General features: G+C 49.2%; 2 protein-coding genes across 11 annotated transcripts in view; one reads left to right on the top strand and one right to left on the bottom strand.

Moving 5' to 3' along the window:
• Positions 1-686: 686 nt before the first annotated feature.
• On the bottom strand, positions 687-9,139 carry SEC22B (SEC22 homolog B, vesicle trafficking protein). The gene is made up of 5 exons (XM_087734248.1): positions 8,962-9,139; positions 8,546-8,655; positions 3,602-3,762; positions 3,125-3,271; positions 687-2,734 (listed from the first exon to the last, which is right to left on the bottom strand). Exons 1-5 carry the CDS (start codon positions 9,034-9,036, stop codon positions 2,580-2,582), a joined length of 648 nt encoding a protein of 215 aa, XP_087590374.1. The 5' UTR covers positions 9,037-9,139; the 3' UTR covers positions 687-2,579.
• A 279-nt stretch (positions 9,140-9,418) lies between these two features.
• Positions 9,419-25,707, top strand: part of PACS2 (phosphofurin acidic cluster sorting protein 2) — an 82,981-nt gene continuing 66,692 nt past the window's right edge. For 8 of the 10 annotated variants that reach the window (XM_087731718.1, XM_087731713.1, XM_087731712.1 and 5 more), the window contains exon 1: positions 9,419-9,608. In XM_087731718.1, the coding sequence (XP_087587844.1) occupies positions 9,481-9,608 (128 nt within the window). In that variant the 5' untranslated portion in view covers positions 9,419-9,480. Of the gene's footprint in view, positions 9,615-25,546; positions 25,572-25,707 lie in introns of those variants that run through there. The other 2 variants (XM_087731714.1, XM_087731715.1) reach the window with 2 other exon arrangements.

Genomic DNA, 25,707 nt, shown 5'->3' with positions numbered 1-25,707 from the left:
GAGCCCAGGGGTGCTCGCCCAGCCCAGCCTCAAGCCAGCTAACGCATGCAGAAACCAGCAATGGCTTCTCCTCCCCTCTGCCCCGAGCAGCCAGCAGCAGGATGGGAGCAACTAACCTCACGCCTGGCTGCTCAGGAGGTGCAGATGGCCCCCAGCCAAACCACCCCCAGACAGAGGAAAAGGAGCTCCGTATTTTCAATGCAGCGATGGAGTTGCTTATAAAGTGCTCCCTGGAGCCCCGCGCTGGCCTGCAGGAGAGCCATCTTCCTTGCCTTCCTCTTTAGGCAAGCAGCCTTTGCAGCTCCGTGCCTCATTACTGCTAAGACGCACCCCACTCCTAGCTTGCTGGGCTTCACTTGTGCCCCGCATGAACAGCCTTCCCCCAAAACCGTCCCCGTGAAAGTCTGCCCACGCACCCACAAGGCTCTGCCCATGTGGAGGGGCTGCCTGCCCACATCCAACAGGCAGGAGACAAACGCCAGCAGGGAAAGAGACCCCTGCTATAACCGAAGTATAAGCTCTCCGCCAGAAAATGGCAAAGATCATGTTTTTCAACCAGTTCTGCCTCCAAAAAGGAGCCCTTATCCCAGGTGGCTTCAGCTACGGGGCCTTTACCCTCTTGTGTCCCTGAGAGGAAAGAAAGCATCCTCCGAGATCACAGAAACAAGACACAGGAAACTCCATGCTGCAGAGGGGACTTTTCAGAAGCGTTTATTTCACTGCTGACACTGGGGCTGCAGGAGGCAACTGCTCACGGAGCTGCCCTCTGCTGCAGAAGTGTCACTCCCCTCAACCACGACAATCCACGCTCGGTCGGCGTCTGCTCACCTTTCGGCACCTACGTTACACAGACCTACATCACTGGGACATTCACCTGTTAGGGACACCACTTAAAAAGGATTAAAAATAGTGATAATAACAACAAAGCAATCTACAAAGTAACACTTGGAGGCATCACGCAGCAACCGGATGATTTTTAGACCACGTGGCAGATCAGATTTGCTAGGTTTACTGGTGGACGAGTGCTAACTGCTTCCCTGCCAGTCCCACACAGTGCCAAGCTGGGGAGCCTTCCCAGACAGGACAACAGCTCCCTGTTTCCTACCCAGCGGCAGGAAACACTTCCAGGTCACAGTTTATACTTCCAGAACTACACAAGGTTATGTGCTTGCAAAAGGTGCTGGGGAGTCCTGAAACTTCCTTCTGTGACACTGCCTGCTTCCTACCAAGTGGCAGATACTTGAGTGCAGAAGAGTGCCTGAGCTGTGGGTTTTTTTTTTTTCTCTCTCTTTTTTTTTTTTTAAATAAAAACAAAAGCTGACTGGTAAAATGTTATTCTTAGCACAGGTGGACCAAAAAAATTTAAAAAAAAAAAAAATCACATTACACCGGAAATATATAGATTGGCCCATGAGAAAGAAGCTCTATACTACTGCCCCATAATGAGGTTTTTTTTACCTACAGTTTCAACTTCCCAAGTGAGGTAGGGAGAGGGTGACCACAGGAAAAAAAGATGGTGTTTCCAAAGGATTCCACTGTTTTAAAGTTATCCTTTTGAATCCTTCATGTAAAGTTAAAGTGTTCTTTAAGGAAACACTGCCTTTTCTTCACGACAACATTCAGAATTTTGGTTTTTTGGTTGTTTTGGGTGAGGGAAAGAGGGAGAAAGAAAACAAGCATCCCAGAGATGAAATGCTGGCAGTTTTGACACATTTTGGAAGGAAAGCACAATTATAAAAAGGAAGAAAATAATGTAGTGAATCTGCAGATAGAAGGGAAAAATAGAGTGCTGACATAGTTTGCACTGTGCCCGATCCAACAGCACTTGAATTACACACCCTGTTCACATGGAAACATACTGTCTTACACAGCCATCAGGAGACAGAAAGTGGACACTTACAAACCTATAGTTTAATTTTGTAGGAATCAGTAATATAGAAGCCTTTCGTTGCCCCTCCTAGTACTAGACAGAATGTATTTTAAGGCATAATTTAACATCCATTTCTTCCTAAAGCAATTTAAAGTGTAACAAGCCAGGATGTCAGACACAGAAAACTCGACAATAGCTATTCTGACAGAGGTGGAAGCTACTATATGTACAGTGCAGTATTTGCCTTCAAACAGGGGAGTCTTGTCTTTAAAAAAAAAAAGAAAGAAAAATAACTGCAGACCCAGATTCTAAAAAAGCAAACATTGCCAACACAAGGAATGTTCATTAGAGTCCAGTTCCCACTAGAGCTACTCAACAGGAGGACGTACAACGTGATTATGCTAAACCACACTGATTGACTGTTCCCAGAGTGTGCCCCGAGAGGGGGGGCAGAACCGTGGGAGGCCAAACTCTGCACTGCCCTAGTGCAAACTGCCTCAGAGGAAAAGCCTGTAGTCAACAAGCCTTTACACCTATTGTTAGGCTTCACTAAGAGATGTAATAGTCAGGTGTCGCCTAACAATTTCAGGACACTCCCATAAAGGTGATGGTCCTGTGTGGATTCTAATGCACATCCCCCGTGAACAGCGTCCTGCACATATACACCTGCCAGGCTACCGGCTTTCCCTCTTCCGTGACTGCAACCGGCTCACAGCCACCAGAATCTCACATAGACGATCAACATGATAAAAAACACAGCTACGGCCGCAAGTTTGGCGTAAGTGGAACGCATGTTCAGATACTTCGCGTCCTGACGGTACTTCTTGGACAAACTGGACAAGTTGTTGGCCTTGGAATCAAGAGCTGTTAAAGGGAAAGGGGAGAAGTTAATCAAGATTAACCCAACCAGATGTTCCCCAAATGTTACATTAACTGTACAAGCTTCTCTGGAGCAGCTGGAAGCGCAGCAGTTTCACATGGCAGCATGCCCTGTGCCTATCTGCGGGGCTCTGGTGCTTGTCCTGCTGGGATGAGAGCCACCCAACCTGGTGAGACACTGGTCTCACCCAAAAGAAGCACCAGTACCTGCCAGGTGCTTCAGGATGCCACCGATCCAACTGAAACACCCACTGAGTCCATTGCTTTCCTCAGGAGGCTCAGGAATTAGTGAGCCTTTCCCTCCAGTATGCTCTACCCACCCAGCTGACTGAGGGGACAAGGAACCATACGCCAAATATCGGCCATTCCCTCTACCTGAAAGCGCCTCTCCTCGCTGTAAGACTTCCTCAATGTTGGCCACCATAATCCTCTGCACATCTTGCAGCTCTGTGTTGATGGAGCCCAGGTTCCTCCTCGCCCGGCTATCAATGTAGAGCTTCTTGGTTTTCTGGATGTAAGTATCTGGAACAAGACGGGGCTATCAGAGGGAATCTCACCTAACACAGAGCAGCCCGGTTACTGAAGGAGTGGGAACATTGCTGAGACAGCCAGCAGGCTGCATGCAAATATTCACTGGAGCAAGGGCAAGAGACTTAAAGCAGGAAATCTGAATCAAAGGACATTTACCATTTCCCTACCACTTCTCCATTCTCTTTCTCAAAACACCCATTTCTCTCATGCCAAGACGAGGCTGAACTGCCAATTCCATAGGCCAAGCTGGAGAGAATCCTGTGGCTGCTGCCCCGCCCCCAGCAAGAAGTTCCCAACTAGCCATAGGGAGAGGGACCTCACCAAATTCAATGAAGGAATAGGGCCTGGAGACCGTTGGCACCTTCTTGCCATGCTGCTCATCAAACTCTGAATGCAAGTCTTCCAGATATGCAAAGGCCAGTTTCTTGGGGAATGCAGCTTCACACAGGACCAGGTAACACACTCCTTTCTCAATGATGTAGCTAGAAGAACAGCAGACAGAGCGTTAATCAATCAATTTTGAACCTATCCTATCAAACACCACCCTGCATACCTTTATTCCTATGAGGCAATGAGGACTGGGTACAGGGACTTCCAGTTTGCCATGTCTGGATTAGGTGTAAACCTTTCTACAAAGTAATGGCTTATTTTTTCTTTACCTAAAATAAATTTTCTTGTAGCCTCAGACCCTATACCCGTGCCAACGGCACTGAACTTTGACTTCGCTGGAACAAAAGTTGGCCTGTGAGTGTCATTAGCTTAACAAAATACCAGCAACAAGAGTTATAATTTTGGAGTGAAAAAAGGGAGGACTCCCTCCCTCCTGTAGTCAGAGGAGGGGAGCACAAGAAAGTTTGCCAGCAGAGTAGAGGGGAAGGTGGCCAACACAGCTCTAAGACAACGCAGCACAGCCAAGCACCCGAGGCCCACAAACAGGAAGCTCTGCCCTGAGATTAGGAAACGCACAAGAATTTGATCTCAGCATGCTAAAAAGCCACCCAGTGACCGTGAGCTCCCGCTTTCCCTTTTGGAGGGCTGGGTATCCCTCCCACCCCCCAACACCAGCCTGTTGGTGGGGTGCTGCCATCCACATGCATGACGTCAAAGGCAGCTGAGGAAAAATATTGGTGCTAGGTGGGTTCTGGTGACTTCCCCTACAGGTTTGCCGTGGGCAAGTATGACTGCGCTACCAGCTCTTTGGCTGCAATGTTAGGAGCTTCAAAACATACGTTGGAACAGGAGCTGCTCTTGCTGCACAGTGCTGTTTGGTTTGTTCCACAGCTGAAGGCGCAGAGAGGTCCTCTTCTCCTCCTCCCACCACCCCGTCCCCATTGCATCTCATTTGTATTTGTTTGCAGCGGTTTAGTGCTGACCCTGTTTCAGCATGAGCTCCAGTGCCTCTGTCAGCACTGAGAACAGGGGCCTTTCGTTATAATTTGGCTAAAAAGCCTACTGAAATAAGGGATAAGATAGAACCAATCTTGAGATTATTTAGGTTATTCAGGCTTCGCTGCAACCGTCTGCCACTGCACATTCCCAACTATATTTTCCTCCTCATTTACCCAACAGAAAAATAAAGGCAACAGTATTTCCACTAAAATCAAGGGAGCAGACACTGTAGATAGCCCTGCGCACACTTTTGAATGTTTATCTATATTATTCAGGGTGGAATTTAAATGCTACTTTTATGTTACCTTCCTTTGACTTTCTGCATAATGCCATTATGTAGCAGTCGAGTTAGCATAAAGATTAACAGTGTATTAAAGAATTGACCCAGTCACGAGGGCATTGTAGTTAAATAAGTAGCTTAAAATTTTGTTAATAACTGCATCAGGCTTACAAAACAACTTCCCCTTCACACCGTTTTTCCAGATACCCCAACAGGTCCAAGTCCTTCGAATTAACCATGCTTAACTTGTTTCTGGGCTCAGGAGTATCCCTTTCTCCTGCCTCTGTATGGCCTGTGTGCAAATCCCACCAGCCTTCAAATAACAACCGATCCACCCCAACCAGAAGCAAGAAACTCCAGTTACTATAATCCATTCCACAAGCGTGTCCCCACGAGCCCATGCATTTATTCCTTCTTATGTCCCCCACCTTGGACTGGATCAGTGCATAAGACTAATCCTACAGTACATCATGCCTCTGTTCTTCCCTTACCCTTGGAGACCTGTTTGACAGCTTGGAGTTCCTATAAATCATCACCCAGAGCTTGATTTATCCACTGTCATGAACAGCAATATTTGAAAAAGTCTTTTGAAATAAGCAAAACTGATGTCAGGTAGGAATTCTGACAGTATTACTTGAGAGTCAGACCAGCAGGCTCAAGATGAGAGCAGTCTGAGGAACATTCCCCACAGGTATCTCTGTTATCTCTGCTCAGGCCAGCTGGTCCTGCCTGGAGCTCTTCAGCTGCACTTCCCACTTGCTTTTCCCCTGATATTAGATGTGTTGGATTTAAAGTTGATCTGTCAGCACCACAGAGACCAAGCACACCTCATTCTGTCCCGGATTCAGACAATTTTGTCAACCTCAGTTCAACATCAGAGCAGAGTTCCTGCACGGCTGGGCTTCTCATTTTTACATTTTGTGCATGCCTCTGAGCTTTAGCACAGCATCCGATCATGCCGACTGCTCGGCAGCGTACGCACACAAAGGGCAGACGTTGCGGTTTGCCATTGCTAACTTCTGTACTCCAGATTTCTGCGCACTGAGTATAGCCAGTAGGTTTCTTATCATTATCTTGGATCATTTTGAGAGAGAAAAGCTTTATCCTGGTAACAGTGGCAAAGGCCAAGGGTTGTTTTCAACATGACAAGTTAAGAGCCAAGGCTAAACGCCATGTTAAGAGCAATGGCTGAACGCCATTCATCAGCCAAAGGTCAACTACTCACTGACGGCACAGCAGACTCCATCCATGCTTCTGTACCTGTACAGCTGTGTACACCAAGTGCTGTAGCTGAAAGGGTGATATGGCTTTTGGAGCCGACGTCTAAACATTACATTTGACAGAAATCACTTCAGCAGTTGTAGTTTAAGCTTCACTTTTCAGCAAGACTAGACTCTTCTCTGAATTGATCAAGCTGAAAAACGCTCAACGCCACCTCAGCAAGTTCGGCAATATCCTTAGCCACACTTCTAACTCTTGCACCATAAAACGCTCTGCCCTGGTTTGTGCTGCCCTCAGCAGTCAGAGCTCTGATTTGGCAAAAAAAATGGTGTGCTGCGTTAACGAACAGCACAGTCAGCTGTCAGCATTATTTTAGACTAAATCTCGAACTCCTCTGTTTCCTCCCCTTCCTGTACTGTTACCACAGGAAGCTTTCTGATCTGAAAGTATTCTTTTCATATGGGTCCTGCCTTAATGTCCCACCTTAAAGGGGGCAGCAGCGGAGTGCTTTGCAGCAGCAGCTGTCAATTGCCTATGGAACCTGTCTAGGGTCTCACTCGATACAGGAGGAGAAACGCTCCTCTCCCTGCCTGCCTGCCAGCCAGGTCACCTGGCCATTTCTTAGAGACAGCTGTCAAAACATGAGCTTGCACACGTCCTCCCGCCTTGTCAGAACTAGTGACATTACAGCCACTGTTAAGAGGCTTCGATTTCCCGGGCACTGCAAGTGGTGCAGCCTTCCCAGACATTGCTCTGCTTGCATCATGGAACCAACACAAGAAGGGATTTACTAGGATTTACACAGACTCTTTCCCAAGGCTTCACTGCCAGTCAGAGCTACACCCACACAGTGCCATGGAAACATGTAAAATGAGACAGTTTTTAAATTCTAGAAAGTTTTAACTCCTAGAAAGAAGACTACGCAGAGCAGCACTTTGCAGTTAACTCTGGCAACAACACCCAAACCTGACAGGAGACAGGGATAGGCAGACTATTTTAATCAGGGCCATCCTCAGGCCACTATAACTCCCTATCAAAGGCAACCAGAAGCCAAGAGAAAAAAATCTTGTCGCAGTTATCGTATGTAAGCCAACCACAAGAAAAGTTACCCTCAAAACATCATGGCTTTTGCCAAAGATTGTCCTTCCAAAAGACTCCTGTTCCTGTCTTTTCATGTCGTTGAATCGCTGAATAAAGGCACAGGGCAGGAGATTTGCTGAAGGACCTTTGTTATAGAAGCAGAGCCCTAAAGCCAACCTTGCCCTGCATTCAGAGACCATCCTCCCACCCACCCAGCTGTAAACGCGCACCCAGTCACCAGGGCTTGGGAATCGAGAGGGATCCCACTGCTGAAGCATGGGAAACCTTGGTGCATCCCTGGCAAAACTGCAGAACTCTGCCTTGGTGACCTCACGTGGCACCTGATCTCAGGGACTTCTAACATAATTATTTCTGCTAATAGCAGAATTCTGATTCTTGACAAGATCTTGGGCTTTATTAAGTTCTCAAGCATTATTCCGCCAGGTAATTACACGCCATGTAAAGAAGCATTTCTTTTCTCAAACATAAGCTTGCTCTCCTGCCTTTCACTGACAATTCTTCCTCTGTTTACTTGTCTTTCCAGTTCCCTTGCTATTGATTAGGGAGTGAGAATGTCTGGCCTGCACTTTCTGTAAGTTTTCATTATTTTATATTCAACTTCCCTTGTTAGCGTGCTACTGGACACAGCTAAAAGCACTTTTAAGTTGAGAGTTTCCAAACTGTTTAGGAAACAATTAAACACACCCAACACATTCGGCAACAAAAAGAGTGAATGAGTGAATCTGCATGATGAGAGAAAAAAAGTTTGTTAGATATTAAAGAAATAATAATAAAAAAAAAAATCAGAGGTGCTCCATGTGCTTCTGCACATGAAGCTAATGCATGAAAAGGTACACTCTCACGGGATACGCAGAGAAGAAAATCTTGTGCAAGAGGAGCTCACAGTGGTACTGCCAGCCTGTTTTTACCAAGGACATCTCTTTGTAAAACAGACAAGACACAGGAGATACAGAAGATGCACTGGAAGTATCTTAGAGAGTGCAAACAAACAGAAAAAGCTTAAAGGGCACAGAACCTACATTGTCTTCAGCAAAGGCAGAACTATGAACCTGGCTGAAAAACAAGTGCCAGCCAGCAGTGCCAAGAAGTAACCACTCTCACACTCTCCCCATAGGGCAGCTATTGCACTTCAGCCAGCAAGGCAGACAATGGAATAACTCGCCCTCTGTCAGGCAGCCCAGTTTCTAACAGATCCTCACCCTGACCCCAAAGTGCCTTCAATTATTTCCACGGAGGCAGAAGCCTGTTCCCCTCTCACGCCTACAGATACTTACTGGAAAGCCATGGCTCCTGCTTCGAGAGTACATCTCGTGGGGGACTGCTCGTTCAGCTTGCGGAAGAGCTGCTTGGCTTGACTCTGGTACTGCTGAAGATCGCGGCCCGACTGGGAAGGGAGGACAGGCTGTTGGGGGCGGCTGCTACCGGAGAAACACCACCCGCCCGCAGGCAGGGGGACTCCGGAGGGGGCTCGGGCTCAGCCCGAGCAGGAGGAGCTGCCCCCAGCAGCACGAAGGCGGCTCTCCGCCTCCCACCCGCGACCACCGGGCGGGAAAGGCTCGTGCAAGAGCCTCCCGGCTTGTGCGAAGGGGCTGCGAGGGTCCGGCCGGGCCGCCGCCGCCCCCCGCCCGCGCCTGACCGACACACCGGGGCGGGCCCCCCGCCCGCGCCCCCCGCCCATGCGCGGCCCCACCTGCTCATCCTCCTGCATGGAGGCGGCCAGCGGCAGCCCGTCCGCCACGCGGGCGATCATCGTGAGCAGCACCATCTCCGCGCCCCGCTGCGGCCCGCCCGCCGCCGCCTGCCCCTGCCACGGAGCTGGCCGGAAACTGCCGCGCCAACATCCGGTCCCACCGCCGCCAGCAGCACGGGCACTTCCGGCTAGCGCGCCGGAGAAACCACCCGGGCGGCAACACGACCCCGCTGGTAAGGGGCCGCCGCGGGGGCGGGGGAAAGCGCGGCACAACCGGGCGCAGCCACACCCCCTTCCTGGCCACGCCCCCTCAGCATCGGCACGCCCCCTGCGTTGGAGCACCGCCCACACACAAAGCCACGCCCATGGACTTTAGCCACGCCCCGACACCCGCCCTATCCCGCGACCCCGCCCCCTCTAGCCCCGCCCCCTCACACGTGACGCCCCCCCCGCCGGGGCGGGGCGGCGACGCAGGCGGCGGCGGCGGCGGCCCGGTGGGCGCGCGCCAGGCCGGCAGCCATGGCGGCGGCGGCGGAACGGAGCCGCCTCAGCTTCCCGGGCGGCACCGGTGCCCTGGGGCGGCCCGTGCCTATGAACCTCTTCGCCACCTGGGAGATCGACGGTTCCAGCCCTAGCTGCGTCCCCAGGTAACGGTGGGCGGCGGCTCCTTCTCCTCAAGCGGGCAGCCGGCGGGGCTTCGCGGCTGGGCGCGGGTCGGAGGCCCGCGCCCAGCCGCGAAGCCCCGGGGGCTGCTTCCTCAACCCCCCTTTCCCCTCAGCTTTGCGAGCCTTCTCTCATTTTTAGGGTCCCTCTCCTCCATTTTGGGGTGTTCTCGCCCTCACCGTTACCACAGCGATGGGCAGGGTTCCCCTGACGCCTTCAGTGCCTTTTGGGCTGGGTTGGGGGGGTGCAAGGACCCTGAAAAGAGAAGGGGTGCTGCCCTCTGCATCAGGCCTGTGAGGGGTCACCTTATGCCCACCCCCCATGAATTTGAGTGCCCCCCCCCGAAAATCCTGGCTTGGAGTGTGTGTCGGTGGCAGGTTTTGGGGTGTCCAGCTCCTTCTCATACCGGGCTGTGCCCCGCCGTCCCCTGTGGGGTGTCCTCTTAACAGGGCCTTTGCCTGGTAAATGCTGTCCGTCCGTTGCCTCGGGGTGGGCATCGGCTTCTCTTCTGCTGGTTTTTCACCCGCTCCCAGTCCCGAATCTTTCCCCGCCTCTGGTCTGTGTGTATAAACACACAGATGCGTCCCTGCTTGCACCTTTTTTTAGCCTGCATGGGAGGGATCCCTTTTAGTTTTTATAAAACTTGTGCTTTTCAAGTCTAGCTTTAACAGAACGCCTTTGAGGATTTAAACGTGCTGAAGATGAATCTTTGAAGCGCTCCTCTTTCCCTTTTTGTTTTTTTAATGGGGACGCAGCAAGTGAGCAAAAAGGGAACAGAGTCATCGGGCTGACCTCGCAGGAATGTAAAGCTTTGCAAGCTTTACAAACCCCCCAAATCCCTCTGTCTTCTGCACCATCCAGATAGCAGGTTGGGCTTGGTGGCAGTGCCCCTGTCTTGCAGGGCTAGCAGCTTGCTCGTGGGACTAGTAGCTATCTTAGCTTAACCATTACCCACAGTTGTACTGCTTTGACATCGTGGGCAGGAAGATAGCACCAGGTAGATGAAAACGCGAGCCCTGCAATTGCAGATGATCTTGGTTTATAACAGCTTATCTGCGCTGACAGTGCCTTGGAGTAGCTGTTGGGCAGCAAGTTTCTCCACTTGTGTCTTGTTTAGCCTTTCTTCTCTGCAGCGAGAGGTCTTGGAAGGGGAATAGCACCAAGGGGAACATGGCCCTCTTCAGTGAGGCCCTCTGCTGTGGAAGGAGTTGCCTGTATGGGAGGAGCTGGAGGAGCAGTTGGTGCAATTTTGATTTTTACACTGGGTTCCAGTGCGGTTTGCATTGACCCCGATGGTGTACAGAGGACACGGAGGCCCTCGTATAACACCGTTTTGAAAACTGTTCTCTCCATTGCATCCTCGACTGCAGGAAGGCAGTTGGGTTTCCATCTCATCCAACCTCGTAACAGTGCCTGTTAAACTGAAATAAAAAAACAAATGTCTGTCGCTGTCAAGGACTTTTAGTTCTGCATTATCATTTATGCTGATACTTGCAGATCTGAAAACGAGCTCACAACATAGCTTGCTTCTTTGCAAATTTGTAGATGACCAGAAAATGCAGTGTAAGGACACTGGCCCTGCCTCGATGTGGTGGGGCGTGGGGGTGCATCTGCACAGGACTTGGCATTTAGGGTGGGTCCAGGGTGCTTGAATTGCATTGGGCAGGTGGGCAGCAGATTGCAGGCAGCAGGTTGAGATGCCTGGAAGAATCTGGGCAATGCAAAGGACATGTGGGTGTCTGGGCAGGTGGGGCAGAACTGGGGCTTGAGGGAGAAATTTTGGAGTCACTGAAGCAAGCTGTGAAGCAGGGGCTGGTGGAAGTGCTCAGATTGCATGCCCTGGGGCCTGAGGCAACGATAGCAGGGCTGGGGCAATTGGGACCTTCTAGGAACATAGCTTTTGTATGAGGGAGTTTGTGTGTAGTGGTGGGTCCCTTTGGTTTCAGCCCTGTTGTTGCCATCACCTTTGCTTGCCGTTCCTGGGTGCCCTTTTGTTCTAGAGCCCGGGGGATTAAGCGGACATCCAGCTCCCGCATCCGTCGCTGCTGACCGAATGAGCAGGTCTTTCCATGGCCCCACCGGACGTGGGCTGCCCCACATGGGCTGGGCAAGGATGCGAGGGCTGCGTACGGGGTGCAACATATGGCAGGTCTGCAGTTGTAGCTGTGGGTGCCAAGTGTTTTTTGTTAATCTGAAATGAAGTCAGGAGCAGCCAAGGTTGCAGCTCCTGCAGCGATGTTAGCCTGATTGCACGGCAAGGTGTGTGCTATGCTGCTTGTGCTGGGCAAACAGTGAATTCTGTAGCAGCAGCGGGGCTGCAGAGCCTGGACACTCAACTCTGCTGTTTCTAATCATTTAACACCGTGTCTTGTGGTGCTACATCGGGTCCATGCTTTGCATTTCGTTACAGGCTTTGCAGCAAACCTCTCTTGTCAGAGAAGGCAGGAGTTTGAAAACCGTTAAGTTGTACTATTGCCTCTGTATTTTAACTTCATATTGTAATGATTTTTCCTGTGGTACAACGGCATTTAAGATTCTTTGTGTTAAAGCGAGAGAGACGGGGATGGAAACTGTTGTGCAGGGGAAACAATATTCAAAATGAGCTGCTTGTTCAAGCAGACATCTGTGGGGACATGAAAGGAGGATGTGGAGGAGAGTGGGCCTTGGTGCATGGTCAAGTACTGTGGAACTGCTTTGGTCTTTTCTGAGATTTCCACCAGTTACAAGTTCCCCTCCGGGTTTCTGTTGACAGGACAGGCCTTCCTAGTTGAGAATAGGCTTGAACTTGGCAGAAAGTCAGAGGATTCATGGAAGAGGGGCATGTGTTTGGGGAGGGAGCATTGCTTCCTTCCCTTTTCTTCTTGGTACAATAAATCTTACCCCATTTCTAAACTATTTCTCCTATAGTAAGCTGGAGCAGGAGGGGCTGGGTGGAAGCAGTGCCTGGAGCGGGCTGTGCCTGCATTGCCCTAAATTGTGTGGGTGGGCGTTGAGGTGGAGGGCCAGATGCGGATGTCGTGTGTGCTTCCCAGATGATGGCTGAGAACTAGACTGTGGGAGGAAGATCTCTAAAGCGCTGCTCTTCAACGCACTCTTCTTTGGCGGGTGATTTACTGAAAGTCCATTCAGCTTGTGGGGGGTGTCTGTAAAATCTGGAAGGCTGCCTCGGTGCCTCTGTAGAGTTTCCTTGTGTGAAAAGGCTGTGTCTAAACTTAAGGAAGAATAATGGTGAAGAACCATAGCGCTGTTCTGCAATTGTGTGTTTTGAGTGAAACACAAGGCTAGGTGGTGTTTTGCACTTGTGCTGGTCTCCCTTTCTTTTCTGCCATTCACAGAAATGAGTTTCTGACTTCTTTCTTCAGCATGTGTAGCTCCTGGGGGCTTTGACCAACCATAGTGCTTCTGAAATGCAAGTACATTCTTTTAGTCATCCCAGAACTGTGACTCAAACTGTCTCACTATCTGGGCGTAACTGCTACATACCAGAAGGGAGAGATGCCTACCTTTTTTTGTCGTTTCTTTCTTCTCTGCATTGAAGTATTTTCCTTTGCGGAAGGTTACATTACGTAAAGCTCTCCCTACCACCTGTAAGAACTGAGAGTGGTCGTCTTGCTGCATGACTGTGAGAGAATCAAAACTTCTCCCTCTGTTTCCTCACACTGAAAAGTAAGAATTATTGGGGGGGGATGTTGGGGGTTTTTTCTCTTTGTTTCTGATCTCTTGGTGAAGCTGTGGGTGTGAATGGCAGGATGCAGTACCGTCTTCTCTTGAAGGAGCCTCGTGAGGAGACAGTAGCCTGGGAGGCTGCCTAGAGGAAGAGTGGTCTTGGGGGGAGAGCTTTGTTGGAAGGGGCTCTGCTGGAGCAAGAGAAGGTGAGGGTTGGTGCTCCCATTCAGAATGGGTTTTGTTTCAGGCTACTGCCTTAATTGTCACATACTTGAAAAAGTTCCTGATAAGCTTTGAACTGTGGAGTGAATTGAGACCAAACTGCACACGGAGCAGATGTGACCTGGTGTCCCTTGGAGATACGAAGGAAGCTGTGGAGCAGACCTGGGAAAAGACGATGCTGGAGATCTGAGGCTGTTTACCGGGCACTGCCTGCTTGCCTCTGTAGCTTGCTTGCTGGGTGAGGAAACATGAAGGGAATCCACGCACATCCCCTGGACTTGAACAGGAGGCTGCTGGTGCAGGGATGATACTGCTCAGTGTGCTGTGGGATGGCCTTGCAGCACGCGGACTTTCACACCAGCCCTGGTGCGGACATCCCCAGGGGCAATGGAAACTGATTGGGGTGAGGATGTGGATTCACAGCAGCTGAGTGGATCCTAACAGTCTGCTCAAGCCCCAGGCTATGTGCTCCTCTCCCTGTGCCAGCGCCCATCTTCTGATCTGTCCCTCTGTTGGTTTCCTGTAGGTTAATGAGTTGCAGTGGTTTGCAGAGGGGTTTGCAAGCACGTAAAGCTAACAGCACGGATGCGTGACCAGTAGGGATGCAGTGAGGGCTGCTGGGGCACGGAGCCACTCCAGCAAGCTGCATGTTTGCACCCCTACATAGTGTTAATTCCCTCTCCCGGCCGAGTGCTGAGGGGGTTGTGACCTGCGTGAAGTCCACGGCTGGCCGTTCTCCGTGAGGGTTTGCTGCAAATGCGCTCAGAAGGGAGAGGCTTTGCCTCTTGGTATGAAGGATGCGTGCCTATGCTGGGAATGGGAACTTCGCTTGGCCAGTGAGAGCGTGTTCTGGCCTGGCTCGAGCAATGGCAACCATGTGCCCTATCGGCAGAGAAAGGTGGACAACTTGCTAGAGTAATAATTATGACCAGTTCATGCTACATAATTAAAAATGCTGATTAATTCAGGTAGGGAGTGATGTTATTTTAAATGTTTCTTAACCTCCTGATCTATTGGTATGCTAACATTTAGGAGAGAACGGTTGTTTGTTAGGATAACTGCTGGCACATTTGTTTGGAGCTGACTGTACGTTTTTGGTACATTTGGAACTAGGAAAATGTCTAATTACTCAGATGACTAGGTACGTTTCAGAAGTGCTTATTTGAAGGCTTTGTTTTGACTTTGTTTGAATAGCACCGAATGCCTGGCATTTTACACCAAAGGAAATTGAATACAAATGAGCGCACAGGATGGGCTTTAAAAAAAAAAAATCGCTAAGGCAATGTTGAATGTTTGAGATGCATGAAGAAAAGCATCCACAGCTGAGCAACGGAGATGAAATGCTTGGGGTAAAGCGCAGAGGCCAAAACCAACCCCTTTATTCTTAGAGCCAGGAGATCCTATTTCTCCTAGTCTTCATGGGAGAGATCAAGACCAAAATAACATTACTTTGGGCAAGATCAAGTGCACTCCCCATGTAAATCCTATCACAGCAGTTACTAAGTTTGTCACTTCGTACGATACTACTGAATGTAATTTGGACTCTTGTATTCAGTGGAAAAAATTTTCTGTCTAGAGGCCGAGTGGTTTGCTGGAGTCAAGCTTCCAGTTAGACCTATTTCGGGTTGTCTTTTAGCTGACGTAAGGTGAAGCTTGTGCATGTCAAGAACAGCTCTGAAAAAGTCTTAAAATCTCAAAGCTGCTAGGGAGAGGTCTCTGGATGGGGCTGTGCAGGGTTTTCATCTGGACGCTGTGCACATGCCCAGTGCAGAAGGGCGTTGGAAGTGCAAGGAAAGGGCTGCTCTTTCCAAGGGCCTCTTTCCCTGCCTCCCACCGAGCGAAGGCGCCCGAGGGACCTTCCCCTCACGTTCCCTGGACAGTCCGGCCCGTGCTCCTGCAGCCCGGCGTGGCAGGAGGCGACCCTGCAGCGGCTTGTCCAGGAAATAAAAGCTCTGTCGAACGGAGCCGTCGGTGCTCTGCCTTTCATCAGCTCTGAGCCTGCGGATGATTTCTGTGGCAAGCTTGTGGCTGTACCAAATTAGCTATGAAATGATTTGCATAATAGATTAATCAGCCAGCAATAAAACATCCCTCTTTTCTGCCAAGAAAAGAAAAGCAACAACTCAGCTGTTACAAGAGGCCATTATGTTCCTTGTAACCCTTAATCTTTCTTTTTCCAAGAGCGCTTCGTGTTTTGGCCTCGCGCAGGAAGCTGGCCTGCTCACTGGCTTCATTTGCGTCACATCTTGGCAGCTTTTTCTCATTCTTTTGGGCCAAATTTTGCCACCATTATGGTGACCTTCTAGGGAGGGTATTTCCTATGGAATTGGTGGCCGGCTGCCAAACGGCTCTGTATTGCCAGGTCCTCCATTAGCCTTTGCCTTTCCATTGACTTACTAAGGAGAGTGAAGTTCCTCTGGGCCCCTGGTGCTCCTTCAGAACTGCCCCATTTCCCCGGGAATTCCGGGAGCGAGAGGACAAGGGGAGCGGGGAGCCTTAGAGGGCGTGTAACTGTGAGTGGGCAGGAACCGCTCGCTATATTCTATTTTTCCTGTGTTTTTCCCTCCCTGTAAGCCAGCTATATGAATTTCCTAACCTGTATGGGCCTCCCGTGGCTCCAGACATGACATCTGTGTGTCCTTGCTTGGTCGAAGAATGCCACCTCCTAAACAGTGCTGGGGGTGTTTTAGTCCGAATGGATCCTAATGTGCAGATGATAAGAGGCTTAACTGCCTAATTGAATGTGATAGCGTGAAGCTCCTCTCATGGTGAGGTTTAATTGGATTATAGTACTGTACAGCGACGTGGAGGCTTGCAGGGCATGCAGCCAGCTTCACAAGGAGAGAGTGGATCCTTGCTAATCACTCATTTGTTTAAAACAACGAATTGCCTAGAGAGCTCTGATGGGCATGCTGCAGCCAGGAGGAGCGATTCCTCAAAAATGAGGGTGGTTGATGACTCCTGCACGTGCAGACCCTGTCCTTGGGCCAGTGCAACTGTAGTAGAGGGTCTGCAGATCTGCCTGGTGAGCCCGAGTCTGGGGAAAGGAGGAGGAGATGTGCTCCTTGGGTTTGGAAAAGTAGATGCGTGGGCTCTCTTGTTGCATGCTGGAGTCTGGAACCCATTTCCTCCTCTAGAACCGCTTCAGCCTTGCCTGCAGTGCTTTGCGTGGCTGTGTCACTTGTCATGAGCTGTGCCTTACTTCTGAGGTGGCCTGCTTGTTCCTTCTCATCTAGCAGCTGCAAGTCTGCAGGCCGGTCTGGCTTCAAGTGCAGTTTCTTGCAGGGCAGTAACTATTTTTGATCAGGAGCTCAAATGCCAGTGTTGGATCTCCCCTGCCCCAGTGGGAAACCAATCTAATTTTTAAAATGTGCAGCAAAGACAAAAATCAGAGCAGCTTGTATGCTGTGAAGTTTTCTTGGTGGAGGCTCTCATGCATATAAACTAGGGCTGGGGTCTGCAAGCCAGAAAGTGTGCTGTTGCTTGCCTGGCTCGGGGCGGTGCACGGTGGCCGCTGCGCCTTTGCAGCACCTCTGTTTTGGGTGCAGCTCCTGGAGGCTGTGTGCTTCATGGAAGGCGCTGTCTGCCTGAACTGCAGCGTGGCTGTTCTTGGGAGTTTTTGCACTGAAAGCAAGAGTGTTTGGTTTACTGATATTTCAAGAGAGCTTGAAATCTGCATGGTTGCTCAGATCTTATTTCAGAAGAGTTGTCAAGGAAAATAGCATTTGTTCTCCTGTAAGCAGGCAGATTAGCATAAAATATCAACATTGATGTTGTGCGCAGTGTGCTCCTCATCCATAGACTTTGTGCTGGTTTGGAGAGTTAACTGTTTCTCTCTTGGACTTTTGCGCATGCTGGGAAATGCCCCCAAGGACGGTGTGTGCCAGGGTTTGGGCAGGGAACAGCACTGGGACACTGGGAGGTTTTGATCAATTCACCCTGTTTCCTGCAGCGGCTCGTCTGAACCGTGTTAAAGTGAAATAGATTAATGTTATCGCTTTTTGATTGCTGGAAGTGGTAGTGTAGCCACCTTCTTCCCTGTGCTCTAAGATGTGTAGGACACCCCTCAAGCTGCAGTTTGGTCTAAAGATAAACCAACTCCCCTCTCCTGCTGGTTCACCTTTTTGGGCACTCAGGTGCTCTGGGGCTTGTAGGAGTTAAGTGGAAGAGAATATAGGGAAGAGGGAACACTGGTGTTTCACCAAAAGCTGCAGAGCCTGCAGGTCCTCCTGGGCCTTGGGGATGTAGTTTCTTCTGTTCTAAAAAGAAAAAAAAAAAAAAGAACAAACCTGGTGATCCAGGATGGATTTTTTTTTTTTTAAGTGTATGTTGCTGGGGAGAGGTGGAGGCTTGAACGTGTGAGGCTGTAAAGGAGGGAGGGATCAAGTGCGTGCCTGTGTGCAGGGTGACGGGAAACATGTTTTCACTGCTCAGCAAAGTACTTTATTTTGCTGTTAAAAAAATGTTCTGAAGAAAGACACTGTCTCCTTCTATCAGATCCCTTTGCTCTGTTAAGCTTGACTGTTCAAAAATCCTTCCCTGCTCTTTTTATTTTTCTGCAAAGCCACTGTAGTGTGAAGGCTTGGAGGTGCTCCTTGCTGCGGGTAAGTAAATGTCATGTGCAGGAGAGAGATTTCTAAAGGGTTCTTCACCTCTGCAGGGAAAGCGGTGGAAATGGAGACATGGGAAAACCACGGAGCCCGTAATGTGGTTCTGGTCTGTGTTTCAAGGGTTTCTAGCGCAGGGCTCATTAATGGCCAAAATGAGCTGCAGTTTGCACGTGACACTTGTCTGATACGTGTTTCCCAATAGGCACTAGGCCAGATCTAGATATAGAGCAGAGAATAACCCCCATCGAGAGATTCTTAGGAAGCCTTATCTATATATAGTTTATAGAAGTCTGTATCCCCTTTCTGCTGAGAGGACAATCTCTGCCTGGGGAACGTGGTTAATGCAGATACACCCCAGCTTCTGAGAACCAGGCAAAGGTCCACAAGTATCACGCCCGCTGTGTCCTGTGTGAGTGATCCCTAGCGTGTCCCGGCTCCTGCTGCGGTGTGTTGCAGTGGGGAGTTCTCTGCCGAGGGCCCCAGCTGCGCTACCCTGTGCCCTGACCGTGCTGTTGTGGCGAGCTGGTGCCGTGCTCCTGTGGCCAGCTAGGCTTATCCTCTGCGGGAGCACGCAGCAGCCGCCAGCCAGCGGGAACAGCTGTGAAGGCTGGGGCACGTCGTTCATGCGGAGCTGATGGTGCCGGCGCCTTCAGAGCACGTCGCTCTGTTGGGTGCTCTCATTAAGGTGGTGAGATCGTAGCTTGGCAATGACTTGTCATGGAACAGCTCTTGTAGGATTTTATGCCAGTACAATTCCCTTTCTTGCTGCTTACCAGAGTGTACCGTGAGAGGAACCTGCACAGACATCCTGCTTCTTCTGGAATGAGACACAATTTGCAGTGCTCAGCCCACCTGTTTCATCCTAATGCAGGAAAAAAAAAAAAAAAAGACTAGCAGGTGGCTTAGATCAGAAGTGGGAACACACAGTGAGGTGGACAAGGCTGCCCTTTCACACAGCAGTGTGGTCTCCTATTAATTTCTGAGGGGTGCAGTTTCACAATTAGGATGTCTGATGCCATTCCCAGCCAGCCTTCCTTTCCTTATAGTATGCAACTTTTTTGAACTGGTGCACCACCGGGTTTCGTAGCTATCCCGGCAGCTGCGGAGGGCCAGCTATGGAGAAGCACAGCCTTCTTTCTACTGCAGAGTTTGCTGCCCACCTAACATTTTTGCAGTGCATCCTGAAACTGAAGAAGTGAGAGTCTGGGGAGCTTTGTACCAGCTTGAAGTGTCGATCGGCGAATAGCTCACGAGGTTCTGTTGGACCTGCTGGAGGCACGGCTTCTCTTTGGATGCATTTGGCCATAAGATTGTGGGTCTAGGTCTTTTCTTTTTAAAAGAGCAGCCCTGTTTTCTACACTGGAGAGAGAGGCTGATTCCTTTCTTATGTCTTTTAGGGAGCTGGTCTGGCAGCATAACTCTCTTCAGGCTGGAACCTTGACAAGACGTGCTCTACCTTTCCTAAGCCCATGAAAGTCGTAGGGCTGTTGGAGGACATCTCCTCGCACACGCTTTTACAAATATAGCAGGATCGTTTGAGGTCACTCGGTCTTGAGTTTCTACAGGGAGAGCACACTTTAGCTGGAGGCTGTGCCAGAGCTAGATTTTACTGCCTCCGGAGGGGCTGTTCTGAAAATGGGTGCCTATAACATGGGGTCTAATCTCAAGACAATCCTGCAAACTTTCCAGCTCATCAGATACGCGTGCAGAGTCTTTATTTCACCTTGTCACATGTGTCCTGATTTCACTGCTGCCTCAACCGTGTGAACTCGGTGGTTTGTAACGGGGACAGGGACGTTACCATTCTCAGCAGAGCAATTGTAGTATCCATTTCCCAGCTGTGGGGAGCCGGCATCGGGGTCGCTACCTTTTTACCGTTCCACCTGTGCAGTGGGTAGTTGTGGGTGTAAGATGTTAAGCATTTACCAGTCCTCTGCCTGTTACAGCAAAGCTCCAGTAGCTCTCTCTAAAGAGCTCTTTCTCAGATGTGCATAGAGCTGCGCATACTGTCCTGGCACTCTTCAGGTAAGGTTATAGCGAGCTTTTACCAGCTCCTCTGAGGCCGATGTGTCTTTGTAACCTACCCGCTTAGGCTGCTGCTTGCCAGCACCTTCTGCCTTGTGCCAGTGCAAGCATTTGAGAGTTCACGTGGTAAAGCGGACCAGGGCAGGATTTGAGGGGTAGAGGTGAGGTGTTTCGGTTGGATCGGTTCTCTGCTGTGCTTTGCTGCGTGATGGTCCAAATGGTTGTGCAGGCAGTGTGGGGATGAGGATGGAGCAGGTAACCCATTTAATCTAGGGCTGCTGTTGGAAAGGCATCAAGTGGAAGCAATAAGTGGTTCTGCATGCTCCCAGTGTATGCACCACATTTCTAATTTAGCAGAGCTTTAGGCTGGGGAAGTGACTTTTAATGACTGTGGGAGGAGAAGTCTAGCCCCTTGTTTAGAGGCTTGTGTTTTCGCTGCGTGCTAGAAACCCTGGGTGGTCCGAAGTCTTGTGTGTGTTCTCCAGCTTGGGGCTGGTGGTGTCAGAGCTGCAGAGCGGGTCAAGGGGAAGAGATGGTTGGGGTGGAGGTGGTCTTTCCTTCTTTTGGGCTCCAAGGGGAGGTCTCTGGTGGGAAGGTGGTTTTGGGAGCTAGGCTCCTTGTGAGGAGATTGTCAGGCAGGCACTTTCTAACTTGAATAATTGACAGTGTAACCAAAGCTACTGGAGATTGTTGGCGATGTAACTGAATCTTTCACACCGATTCTTATGCAAATTCAAACATGTGCTCCTGGTTTCTAATGGGAGACCTACAAATACAACTGCCTCCATTCAGAACTTGGCACCCGTGCACTGGATCTTTAATTGCTAATGACTTATAGTAAGACCATGAGTTGCAGAGCTGCAACTGTAACAGTTTCGCAGTGCTGCTCTTACCTGTACGCATGAAGTTTCCCCGTAGATTTTACGTAAGTGACCTGTGGAAGTTCTGGCACATGGTTTGGTGTGTTTGGTGCTGAAACTGTCCATCGCCATGCTGCTCTGGCTCAGTAGCAAAATGAGCTTGAACATTTCAATGCTGTTTTCTTTGCTGATGTGTTGGGGCTCATTGAAGGTAAATTAAATGACCTTGAGTTCTGCAGAAAATAATTTGGTGTATTTAACACTGAGTGCAAATAATCTTAAGCTTCTACGCAGTAAATCTAGGACCGTGAGTTGATGAGCACATTTGATAAGTATTATTTTGGCCTCCTGGGGGGGAGATTGGTGTCTGCAGCATCCTGGCATAGCTTCAAAATTAGGCTTGTTTTTTTCATAAATGTGCCACGTGGTAATGGAGTAGTTTGTCAAAACCATGTGGGCTTAATTTCTTTAAAATATAAACAGCCTAGAAATGTTTGTTTATGTACAAAATATCCAGCCAGTGGCTGTAAGCATTTCCATGTTTCTACAAGAAATGGAGGTAATTATATAATAAGCAAAGATTCATATGGCTTAACTTGTCTCCCATCTGGCGTTAGTTAAATTGGTGTTTTCATCTGCGTGACCTCTTGGGGTGGGGAGAAATGATGAAAATAGAAAATGTGGCTGAAAAAGACCTTGCTAGGTCATCTTCTAGCCCATGTAAAGGCTGGAGCAGCTCCACTGAACAACCCCTGACAGCTGCTTGGGGGAGCGACTATTCCCCCTCTGCCATGGTCCATGTTACTGGGTAGGTATTGTAGGAGTTTTAAAACATTTGGTTTTAGTTGACCGAGGAGTTGCCTGTCCTGTATGCGGTCCTTCCCCAGTGTATAAATTTATATTCAGACTAAATAGATGAACTCCAGCAGGAAGAGCTTCCTGTTAAAAAGAAAGCTATTGTTAGAGCATCACTTATAAATCTCTAGTACTTCTAATCCTGCTCTCCTCCCACGGCGCTTTCCACCCTTCCATCCGCCTGCTGATTTACAGTTTGCAGTGTCTGCTCTGAGTTTCTTGGGGCTGTCCTGCAGAGCCTTCCCTCTGTGGGCTCTTCCTCTTGGACGGGCAGTTTTGTCAAAAGGATCATTCCAAAACGTCCCCTTTCACGAAAATATACCTGCATGCCTTCTAACTGGTAGAAAGATGATATGCTGCTTTCCCGATCAAGTTGCACCCACTGCCTTAAAATGAAGGATTTGCAAGGAAAGCTGAGAACTGCAAGAACTGGATCATATATATTTCATGTCGCTAGTGGCTTGCTAGGGGCTGAACTCCCTTTTATTTGCTCTTCTACCTCTTCCCTATGCTGCGCCTGGGAGCGTGCCAGAATTTAAGGTGCTCCGATTTCTCTTTCAGGCTGGCGGGATCTGTATCTTCTTTCTGCCAGGATTCTGCTTCATTTTGCTTAATAGAGTTGAAGATCATTAATGTAGGCTTTGTCCTTGCTTCACAAATAGACTTTTGAATGTCTCCAGGTTCTTGGATAAGCTTTGCCTGCTTGTGTTAAGTCCCAGTGAGGATCTGAGACAGCTGCTTGCGGATACCAAGGCCGATCAGAGGATTTTTTCCTCCCAACATGTAGCATTCAGCAGCTCAAGTGTAAAGTTGCTCACTGAGACAAAACTCTGGTGGTTCTTTACCCTTGGCCCATGGAGATGTGCTTGAGGACCAGAAGCCTGGCCAGTGCTTAGTTCAAGCAAGCAAGTGTGGCTTTTTCCAGGGAGAAGGGATATCAGAGGTGGATTTTCTCAGTTTAGCGTTTGGTCAGCATGCTCCTGTTTTTCTGACATGTAAATGGCAGGTCCTGCTGGGTGTCCTTAAAAAAATGCCTATAATAAGCTTTTGCTGTTCATTCAATTGTTTCCTTGTTCCAGGATCATAAACTAAACCTACGTGCAGCCTGGTAGTGCTGAGTGGCTCTGTGTATGTTCGTGCTGCACCTGCGTTCAAGGCCAGCTTTCTGGTGCTGGTCCCTTGCCGTGCACGTGTTGAGTGCAAAGTGCTCGGCTCTGCTTGGTGCCTGCACAGATGCTGATGCTGCTGCATTTTGAAGATGCATCTGCCTTGTCTGAGTTCAGGTGCTTAGGTTTGCTTTGCAGTGTTGCTCTTCTGAAGGTCTGGGTAGCCTGGTTCCTGGTGTTTTCGCCTTTGAACAGCACTAGCATTCAAGAGGATCTCTGGATGAAGAAACCTGTTGCACCCAGGTACTCGAGTACATGCTCTGGTCCAGAGCTCACCAGCGTCCCAGCCGCGTGCTGCCTCCTGCGTTCTTGCAGTATTTACTTCTGTGGCTTCTCTCAGCATTGCCGCAGGCCACTGCTGTGGTTTTGAGCTGTGAAAGCCATGCGTAGTGCTTGGCTTCCTAGCGGACTTGGAGTCAGTGCATGCTTTCCTGCAGAATGGGTGACTGTAAAACTATCTGGTGAATATTGGTAAAGTCGTGCAGTTCTTCACAGGGCTTCTAGGGAGGCGGGGAAAAGGTGCTTTGTATCTCGTGTACTTTTAAGTGCTGTGTAAATGACTCTCGCAGTAAAGCAAGCAACTGCGCAGGAATCCTGCTTTGCTTAGCTCTGACTAGCAGTGTGCTGGATACTGGGCATGTTTGTGTGAGGCTGCCGCCATGGTGAGCCCTCAGAGGTACCTCTTGGTTTAGGACAACCGTAAGATGATTTCACTCTGCTTTTCTTTGCTTCCACTAGGTTGTCGTATTTCTCTCTGGTGGTGGTCAGATTTGCTGATGGTTCATATTTTAGCTGGGAAAAATGCCCCTTGTTGGGATTCTGGTATGTCTGTATACAATCAAAAATGTTGAGTGGGCTGGGAATAGCTTCCAGCAAAGTTGTATCAGTTTCTTGGAGCTCTTTTGTTTGGTAGAAATTCCTTTCTTTTCTCTCCCCCTTCCCATCCCCCTGACAGCCCACCTCTTTTCTACAAGGATATGCTGAGGTATAATTCACAATCTTGTGACTGAAGTGAAATATGCACAGCTGCAAATGCATTTTTAAATGATACTTCATTGTTAAGGCATCTCTCTGAACAGGTTTGCAGTTCCAGTAGCCAAGTGATCAGAATGTGGTAACAAAGAGGATTTTGTTGAAAACACTTGACTTCGAATTTTTATCAAGCTCTGAGAATGTTTTCACCACTCGCTACTTTTTTGCACGCGGATGGGAAGTATCTGGAGCAGGGTAGATCCATGGTGGGGAAATACATTAGATGTGTCCCTGAGAAACACGTACGTAGTTGAGTTTTCCTTTGCTCTCCCTGCATTGTATTGCAGAAATCATACAACAGCCGGAGTACAATAAAGGACACATTAGACAAAAGTTTATTGATGTTTGAAACATCAGGAATATCCAGTCTTGCATGCTGTAGCTCTCCTCCACCTTCCCGCTGAATGGAGAAATTTTGCAACTCTCTTTCCTCTTTGGATCCATCAGACTTGATGCTTTGTTATTTCTTGCTTTTTATGGTGCATACCAAAGCTCAGCAACTGGAAGCTGCAGGCATACTGTATTCCGTCACAGTTGCTATGGCCCAGGGCTGCCAGGGTTTGGTATGGGGCTGATTGAATCACAGCCATACCAAGAGTCAACATCTGTTTGTAGATAAGCTGAAATAGATTTATTGATATTCAGGACATCACAGAAGGTTTGTACCAGTTTAAAGGCAGAATTTGGTGTGGCTTAGTGTGAACAATTCTCTAATCTCTGGAAATTCATCAGTTCATTTTGTCTCCCACAGCTGCTGTCCTTGAACAGTGAATTCAGGGTCCTTTTCTAGCTTTTGTTTCTCTGTTTTCTGTCCTCTGCCAGCAGACTGCTGCTGCTCCTGCTGACAGTCTCCTGGGCTATCTTGGTTCCAAAATTATCACCAGATTTTCCAAGCTATTGCATGAGTAACTTTGGGCTTTTCTCCTGTGAGTGGATTCACACTCTCTGCCAGCCCTCCAAGAGGACCTGCTCTGAGTAGAAGCTAGTCTGTGTTTGAGATCTGCAAACAGAGGACCCTGCTGAGTATCAGTCATGGGGGGCCATCTGTCTCTGCAGTGTTCTATTAATTTGTAATTAATAGGAAAATTTATGTGTGGTCAGAATTCTCATATACCTAACATACAAAAATCTCTTAGTGAAATGGTTGTAGCATGCACTCTCATTGGCTCCAGTGTTTCCCTTCAGCCAGTTTTGAGGTGCTTGCTGTGAGCTGATGAGCTGACCTTTGCTTCACAGTGGTGGAAATGAAGGCTCAAAATAAACACCTGGGGAGTGGTAGCAAATCTGTGCTGGCTCTCTGGAGAGCTCGGGCTCACCAGGATTGTGGGAGCCCCAAAAACACTTTTCTTGTTCTCTCTCTCTGTAGGGAAATATGATTTCTTCAGAGACGTGGATTTGACTGCCTCAGTGCTGACTATCATGCCAAACCATGGCCTGGGAGACTTCTTGCAAATTGCATGCAAAATCTTAAAATGGGAGGCATTATTCTACTATTTGTAAGACGTGAAAAGGTAGGGATGGCCCCTCTCATCATGGCTTCAGTGTAAGTACCCAGGCTCCAAAGGAAAAGAGCATGAGGGATGGTGGATTTGTACTGCCCTGTAACAGACGGGCACAGAGAAGCAGGTTTAATGTTTTACAGGTACC

The sequence above is a fragment of the Nipponia nippon genome, unplaced genomic scaffold, assembly GCF_047370975.1.
Source record: "Nipponia nippon isolate SJK-2023a ecotype South Korea unplaced genomic scaffold, ASM4737097v1 scaffold_5, whole genome shotgun sequence".
In the NCBI taxonomy this organism is placed as follows: Eukaryota; Metazoa; Chordata; class Aves; order Pelecaniformes; family Threskiornithidae; genus Nipponia; species Nipponia nippon.
The sequence above is the reverse complement of the archived record's forward strand: the minus strand, read 5'-3'. Positions and strand labels throughout refer to the sequence as shown.

Coding starts and splice junctions, on each gene's coding strand:
- SEC22B (XM_087734248.1), bottom strand. CDS start 9,036: ATGGTGCTGCTCACGATGATCGCCCGCGTGGCGGACGGGCTGCCGCTG. Junction 3,272..3,601: donor CTATTCCTTCATTGAATTTG/GTGAGGTCCCTC, acceptor GTCTTGTTCCAG/ATACTTACATCCAGAAAACC. Junction 2,735..3,124: donor GCGAGGAGAGGCGCTTTCAG/GTAGAGGGAATG, acceptor TCCCTTTAACAG/CTCTTGATTCCAAGGCCAAC.